General features: G+C 33.9%; 1 protein-coding gene across 8 annotated transcripts in view; it reads right to left on the reverse strand.

The window, feature by feature from the left end:
* DOCK7 (dedicator of cytokinesis 7) overlaps positions 1–8,769 on the reverse strand; it is a 150,543-nt gene that overhangs the window by 121,327 nt on the left and 20,447 nt on the right. For all 8 annotated transcript variants that reach the window (XM_012722270.1, XM_004679070.2, XM_004679069.2 and 5 more), the window contains exons 3-7: positions 6,718–6,893; positions 6,463–6,531; positions 2,575–2,704; positions 2,270–2,482; positions 1,808–1,893 (exon numbers count right to left, since the gene is read on the reverse strand). In XM_012722270.1, the coding sequence (XP_012577724.1) occupies positions 1,808–1,893; positions 2,270–2,482; positions 2,575–2,704; positions 6,463–6,531; positions 6,718–6,893 (674 nt within the window). The remainder of the gene's footprint in view (positions 1–1,807; positions 1,894–2,269; positions 2,483–2,574; positions 2,705–6,462; positions 6,532–6,717; positions 6,894–8,769) is intronic.

Raw genomic sequence — 8,769 nt, forward strand, 5'->3', positions numbered from 1 at the left:
CATTTGAAAAGTGGGTTCCTCCAGAAAAAAAACACTGACGTATGGCTTTCCAGGAACGTGGAAATCTTGAACTACGGGAAACTACAAATCTTGAACCACTGGAAACTACAAATTTCTTTGGGGTTTTCTGAGCCACACAGACAGTATGCAAGCTTATGGTTATAAATTCTTAGGAGTGTTCTCTATTGCCTGTTTCCTATCTTTCTCTCCACAAAACCCAAAATTGAAACAGATTTACATCTCTGCCACTTTGAATATTAAAAGCAAATAATAAAAATTTAATGAGGGCATAATGCTAAGGGCCTAATCCAACAACACTGGCATCTTATAAGAAAAAGAGGCAACTCCAGAGACTTCTTGCTCAATGTACAAATAAAGGAAAGGCCATGTGAGAGCATAGCAAAAAAAAGTCATCTGCAAGTCAGGAACAGAGGCCTCACCAGAAAATTAATATCACCAACAACTTAATCTAGACCTCCCAGTCTCTAAAACTGTGAGAAATAAATTTCTGTTTAAGCCACCCAAGTATATGGTATTTAGTTATGGCATCCTAAGCAAACTAAAATATATTTTCTTTCTGGGAATGAATATGTTCTAGAATTAGACAATAGTGAGAGCTGTACAATTCTAAAAATATACCAAAAACTGTTGGCTTGTACATTTCAAAAGGGTGAACTTGTAAATTGCAAGTCATATCATTTATAAAGCTGTTGGAAAAAATTATGAGTAGTAAGCACTGATGTAAGATGTCCATACATTGAAAAGACTTGGTATGCTAAATCTAACAGATTTCTGGATAACCCAATGAAATATATAAAACTCTTATCTTTCAAAGGAAAAAAAACTTCTCAAGTTGTCTATATAAGCAGGTGGTCTCTCCCTATGAGCTGTTTCTCTTAGAAAGCTTTATAAACTGAAATTATTGTTTAAGTCAGAAGTAATAAGTAACTGTAACATTAACATGAAATAATAAAAAGAGTATAGTTTGTTTAACAGTTACTAACTGCATAAAAAGGGCATGCCGTTAGCCTCTGCTACTGAATCCTGTTGAGTCCTGGTTTTCTTATTCATAAAATGCAAATAGTGTCTACCTCACAGAGTTATTCTGAAGACAGCATGAAATAAAATATTTTGTAAAACATAATACAAATGTAAGATATATTACTTCAATGATCAAAAGTCACAATTTTTTTTAAAAAGGAAAAATTATATATACTTCTAATTATTTAAAAATAACAAAGTTTGGGGCTCTCCCTAGTGGTGCAATGGGTTAAAGCACATTATGAAGCTCTCTGAAGTCAATGCAGCACTAGCACAATCCCAGGCCAGGGAGCTGACCCACATAGCACAGCAGACCTCTGCTGATCCTGACACTGCAGTGTACTTTGCTGATCTGCCTGTTCTGCTTCCCATTCTGTCTCTGGTGAATCCTCACACCCACCACACCTCTGGCCTATACCCAGTTCTGTAAGCATAAATAAATAAATCTTTAAAAAAAAAAAACAACTAAGTTTACCATGTAACAGTTCTTTATGGAAAAGTCTTCTGTCTTTATATTTCCCAAGAAATTGTTTTACAAGTTTTGAGACTGAATAGCTATGACAAAGTGTCACCTTTACGTGTGAACAACAAATGCTCTAAAGCCCCATATGAAACAATAAATGCTTAGTAGCATTTAAAATTATATACACAAGAAAATACTACTCAAAAGGACATAAATGTAAGTATAAAATGTATTAGCATTTTTTAAATAGCACTCAAAACTTATTCGAGAAAATAAAAGCTATAGTGTAAAAGAAATACTCACTTGAGTGATAAACATTTTACCAGAAGTCTTTGACCAAAATGTTCTTTGGGTACATCAGGAACACTAAGTCGTTCTATTGGTTCTTCCTATAAATTGACAAACACCAAATTGTACATGCTTAACATTTCAAACCTTTATGAATTTTTTAATTAATTTAATTTAAAAAATCTAATTTTTTAATGTTAATCTAATACCTTTGGTCTCTACAATTGAACAGAAGAATGACCTATTTATACTCTAATAGAACTCTTTCAGTTATAAGTGTACTCAATTCACAGAAGTTACTCTTTATAAATAATAAATTCACTAGTATGAAATGTGTATTTATTTCACTTATAAAAAATATAGCTATGGTTTTATTAAATTTTATCCCCTACATTATTTTAATACTATACACAATTCATACTTCTTAAAAAATTTATCCTAATAATCATTTGTTTCTTTCTATCCAAATATCTATACCTCATCTTGTGATGGGTGCAGAGCAAAGAGTTCCTTATGACGGTGTGATTTCCTTTGGTCATCATTCTGACGATCTATTTCTTCATTTGGTGTGCGATCAAGTAAATTTGGAAGCAAAGCATCAGGAAGTGAGTTTTTCAAGTCAAAAATACTGCAGGCCCAGCTGCCCCTTGGAGTATCATCTATTGACATTGAACGTCTTTTAAGATCATCCTGTCATGTAAAAATGAGTATAACTATATTAATGGGAAAAATAAAACATTTAAAAATAACCTCTTATAGCTATTTAAAAATAAAGTTATTACTTGGTCATCCTGGTAGCTGCCGCCATCTGGAGCTTCATCAGATTCAAAGACCTGTTTTGGCAAACCTTTTTGCCTTTCTTTTTGTTTATCTAATGTATTGGGATTAAATCCTGTCCCCAGTTTATGATACCTATACAACAAAAGAGTTAAATATCAGCATTTTTAATCTAACAACTTTTTTTATCATAATCATGCTAATTGTTCTCTCCATTGTTTCCTTATAAGAAATATAGTTAATTATAAGGATACATTCTAGCAGTTTTAAGTGTGCTAAACATATAACCAAAGGTTTAAGAAAACTCCCATTTAAAGATCCTTGATCCAACTAGAGAGCAGATGATGAGTTTCCAGAAGTATATCACATTCTTTTCATGACAACTCTATGTATATAGAAATTAGTAGCATTTTCAATTCAAAGAACTGGTCAGTAATAAGAAAGGCTGGGAAATCAGGTTAAAGAATAAAATGAGTGAGAAGAAAATACTGCATTCATAACAACATAAATTTTTAAAAGGCAAAACATGTATAAAGCATTCAATCTTAAAATTTCAAACAGCCAAATAAATTTGCTGTGTATCATTAAGTATGGAAGACACTTCACAAGAGGCCTCCCTGGTGGTGCAAAGGTTGAGTCTCAGCAATATGAAGCTATTGGCAGCCACTGCAATATGAGTTCAATCCCCAGCCAGGGACCTTTAATCCACATGGTGCCAGCAGAACTCTCCAGTCTCACCTGCTGCTCCCCTCAGCATTGTATTTCAGTCAATCAGCCAGTTCTGCTCCTCACTGTGTTTCTGGTGAATCCTCTCACTGCGCACCTATCCCTGTACCTCTGGCCTACACCCCTGGTCTTGTATGCATAAAATCAAGTAAGATCTTAAACAACTTAACTGCAGACTTTTAAAATGAAAAACAGTAAGAGCAAAACCTGTTTCACATAATTAGATGTATTGTATTAAATTTTGACAAGACTTGTCATATACAGCTAAGAATAACTCAAATTAATGTAACCTTGTTTCCTGCCAACCCTATGTCCAAAAATATCAAGTAGAGACATTTAGATCAAAGAAGAATTACTATTTTAACAATTCATATATCAAAGTGGGAGAAATTTTTAACTGGAGTAAAAATAATGATGATTACCAGAAAATGACATGGGTCCTGCTATCTGCCAATTCAAGAAACAAATAAAACACATATGATAGGAATCAATCACAGCATGTTTTAAAATTCACATGTAAAATAAAGCATTTTTCCTCTGAAAGAACTAAAATACTTAAATATCGTAACATGAAAGGTATTTTTCAGAAGCAGATGTTTTAATCTTTCATGAAATGTCCCTTAATTTGTAAAGGTATTTATCTAAATTGCTCTAATAAACCAAAATAACATTGTATTCTGCATCATTAACTTTCTAAAAAATTTACAGCATGAAATTCAAGAGCACTGAAAAAAGTTAACATAACTCAGTTCTCAATACTCTTTTTGATGTTATTCTCTCCTCGGACCAACTGCTATGCTAAAGCTCTACATGATTATCCATCCAACCCCTCGTTATAACCCTTTCTATGCCTTCCTGTCTTTGCATTCTCACCCTCATTTATTCTTTTCCAGCTAAGAAGGCCTCTTCTTTATTCCGTGCACATTCCCAGAATGCTTCAAATATAGAGACTTTCCTTATACTGTTCTTCCCTCTGTCTAAAATATTCTTTCCCCAGATAACTGTATCTTTCTTTCCTTAAGTCTTTGCTCAGATTCATCTATCAGCAAGGCACCTTGCTTGGTTATTTCAAGCAGAAAATTTAGTCCCTCTTCTTGGCTCCCTTCATTCCCCTCACCCTACTTTTTCCCCCACAAGATTTACCCTCCATCATAAGTACTAAATATTTATCTGTATTTGTTTATTCTCTATCACCCTCATCCCCAACTAGACTACAAGTTTTCGGCACGGGCAGGGAGTTAGTTTCGTTGACTTCTGTGTCATTATTGCTTAGCACAGTACTTAGTACATACAAATCTCAGTCAGTATTTGTTAGATGAATAAAGTACTTTCTGGGGCCCTCCCTGCTAGCACAATGAATTAATGCACAGCACTATGAAGCTATCTCAGTCACTGCAGCATGAGTTCTATCCTCAGCCAGGGAGCTGACCCAAATGGCACAGCAGACCTCCCCCTGTCTTACCTGCTGCTCCCCTCAGCAGTGTATTTCAGTACATCTGCCTGTTCTGCTCCCAGCTCTGTCTCCGGTGAATTCTCTCACCCCCTGTACCTCTGGCTTGTATCCCAATTCTTGTATGCATAAATAAATAAATCTTTAAAAAATAAATCTTTATTTAAAAAAAGCAACAAATACTGCTGTAGTTACAAAGTAACCTGTCTAACAGTTATCTCAGGTCTCCCTTCCATTGTCTAGTCATTATTTCTGAGCTGAACATACTACTATAGCTTTTGTATATATCTTCTCTTTAGATTACTCTGTACTGTGTTTTCTCTTATATTCCAAGTACATCTATTGTAACTTTCAAGGACACTTTAGTCCATCAAAAGCACTCTTTTTATCTTCTATTTACCACTACAGATTAAGTAATATCTAGTCTAACAGAAAAAAATATAAGCTATAAAATCTGAGTTCTCGGATTCTAAACTGGCGACCCAACTTTATGAGCACGTTACTTTACTCTGTGCCTCAGTTTCCATATCTGTTAGAATCTTATATATAAATAACCTTTAATATAATCTTAAATATTAATCATCTTAAATATAAATCATCTTTATATATAATTATAAAATAACCAATAAAATTCTCAGTGCACAGTAATTAACCTTAAGTGTTAATTGTCTTACCTTCAGTCTAAATCAAGGTTAGCAACAGCCATGTGATTAGAATGAAGTAGCAGATGCCATGATTCTGAGATAAATATATTTCACAACGAACATCTTTTTATTAAGGTTTCTAATCACAAATTTCCAATATAAATGCATAGAGGTAAACACTTTTGAATTACCTAATAGAAAAGTTTTCTTCAGTAATGTCTAAACCTAGCTATTGAAATACTTATCAAAATTTTACGTTCATAAAAACAGCTCTTATTTATAAAGCCTTCTAGACTGTGTTTTTATTAGGTCAAATTAAAACTAAAAAGCAAGTCAGCAGTATCCCCTAGTGAGATGCTTGACACAATATTAAGCCCAGTGAAATAAGAAGGAAACCATAAGGGCAAAACAAAGAGCAAAAGATACATCACTACTGCTAATATACTTCAATTCCAAAAATTGAATTGTCTCAATATATAATTCCTTGCCACTTCAGCCATCATATTTCCTTCAGAAAAACAAAATAAGTCGAGAAGTAAATCTACTCCTTCATGTGTAAATTAAGAAAGTAGTTTTATTTTATTTCCTAAGCAAACTTAATTTTTAAACAGGCCATTGAAAAGCAAATTTTCTGGTAAAATTAACCGTTATTTTAAACAAATATTTATTTGATTAGATAAGCAGTGAAGGAAAGATCAATTAATAAAGGGCGGAGACCTTTCAACAGCTTGATTTGAAAAAGTTTTTTACAATTAAGTTAATTAAATTAACTACCTGAATCTCAATAAAGACTGTTTTTTAAGAAATTATTCACCAATATCAGCTCATGAATTCCTTACAGAAAGACTACAAATTATTATCACCATATATTACTAGCTATTAATGATCTTTGATAAAACAGGTATTAACCCCACAAACACTGTTTTATAAGTAAAAGGAAAAAGAATGTATAGACAAACGTTTTTGTTTTGCTATTGTTTTTAATGAATTTTAAGGTCTTATTAGTAATCTATCTTAATCCACTTACAAAGTCTGTTAAGTATTTTTAAGTATATAATAAATATGTAACTTACTTTCTGATTACAATTGCCCAGTCTTCTGTGTAACTTCTTATACAATCTCTAACATGTGGATCCATTTCACTATTTTATAAAAGAAAAAAAGTCTGTAATTTAGACAGAAAATTCATGTTTATGAAATTGGTTGCTATAGTTCCTTCTCATATGATAGGAAACACCTCTACCACAAGAAATAAGATTTAAATTAATAATAGAATGTAGACTTTCTATAGGCAGACTAAAATCAAAAATGGGTGAATGGCTCTTTACCTTTCTTCGGGTACAGCTGAAACAAGGGTTCTGCAGTCCCTTGGACTATAAACAACTTCGATATCATCTGGGGGGAAATCAATCAAGTCCCTGAAAGGCCCAGAGTCCACAGCTAAAGGATGAGTAATGAGATATTCTTCCAAATCCACTGGATCCACTGCTTCAGTAAGCGGTACCTTTATAAAGAAGGGTGGGTGGGCATCAGACATGGGTAGAAAGGAAGAGGGAGATGCAAAAATGGGCAAATCCAAATAGACATTTTCACAAAAAAGTTATACAAATGGCCAGAGATACATGAGAAATACTGAAAATCACCAATCTAAAGTAAAAGCAAATCAGAACCACAAAAAGATACTGCCTTATAGCTGTAAGAATAGCTATAATCAAAAATATAAGAAATAACAAGTATTGGTGAAAAGGAAATCCTGTACTGATAGTAAGAACATAAATTGGCACAGTAACTACTGAAAACAGTATGGAAGTTCCTCAAAAAATTAAAAATAGTGGTTCAGGGGTTAAGGTCTCAGCACTATCAAACTATGGCCAGCCACTGCATGATGAGTTTGATCTCAGGGCAGGGAGCTGACGCCACATGGTGCAGGAGATCTCCTGTCTCATCTGTTGCTCCCCTCAGCAGTGTTAATTCAATAGATCTTCCTCCTCTGCTCTCCACTTTGTCTCTGATGAATCCTCTTAGTCCTTCACCTTTGGCCTACAGCCCATTCTTGTATGCATATATAAAATAAATCTTTTTTAAAAGTAAAAATATTACTACCATATGATCAAACATTCTGCTTCTCAGCACTTACCTGATATAATTCAAATTATATCTAAGTGTCCATCAATGGATGAATAAAACAAATGAGGTGTATATAAGCATAATGGAGTATTATTCAGCAAAAAAGAAAGACATCTTACCAACTACAATATAAACAGATATTGGCAGTATCGTGTTAAGTGAAACTAGACAGTTACTGCATGATCTCACTAATAGTGATATGTGGAATCTATAACAATAAGCTCACAGATGTAGAAATCAGACTACTGGTAACCAAAGGAAGGGGGTAAGATGGAAGTAGACAAAATGGGTGGCGGAGATCAGAAGGTACAAAGTAAGCCTGGAACTGTAATGTCAAGCATGACAACTGTAGTCTGCAATACTGCACTGTATTTGAAAGTAGTTAAGCGAGAGAGCAAAAAAAAAGTTCTCATAAGAAAAAAAGAAACTTGAAATTGAATAGTGACTTATTGTGACCATTTTGCAATATATACAAATACAAAATTATGTTGTACACCTGAAACTATTATATTAAAAGTCAATTCTTCCTCAACTAAGGGGGAGGAGGGTGGGACTGCTTTAGTTTTTTACTATTTATTTATTTTTTAAGATTTATTTTTATTTATTAAGGCATATAAAAACAGAAATAGGCTAGAGACGGGGAGAAGTACGGGTGGTAGGTGAGAGGATTCAGCAGAGACAGTGAGGGGAGCAGAACAAGGAGATCTACTGAAAGATAGGACAGGTCTGCTGCACCATGTGAGTCAGCTCCCTAGCAGGAGATCAAAATCATGCAGTAGTGGCTGGCCATAGCTTGATAATGCTGAAGCTTTAACCCCTGAGCTACCAGGGAGGCCTTGAATCCTGGTTTTTATAAAAAGTTATTCATGAGATAACCAAGAAAATTTAACAGGCACTCGATATTACATATCAAGGAATTACTATTAAGAAGATTACCAGCAGTATGAAGAAATATTTGTATGTCTGAAGATTTTCATAATTTATAAAGTACTTTTTCAGAGAAAATACATGATCTTTGACAACCCTTTGAAGATATTTTGTTACCAAAAAAAAGCAAAGAAAAATAAGATATTGGAGACTGGTGAGAAATGAAGCCAAAAAGCAGAATTTTTTTTTTTTTTAAAGATTTATTTGTGCATACAGAACTGGGGTATAGGCCAGAGGTTCAGGAGCGGCGAGAGGCTTCACCAGAGACAGAGTGGGGAACAGAACAGGCAGATCGACGAAGTACACTGCTGAGGGGAGCAGTGGGC

This window comes from Condylura cristata, unplaced genomic scaffold (assembly GCF_000260355.1).
Source record: "Condylura cristata isolate star-nosed mole 26May11 unplaced genomic scaffold, ConCri1.0 scaffold00008, whole genome shotgun sequence".
Classification (NCBI taxonomy): Eukaryota; Metazoa; Chordata; class Mammalia; order Eulipotyphla; family Talpidae; genus Condylura; species Condylura cristata.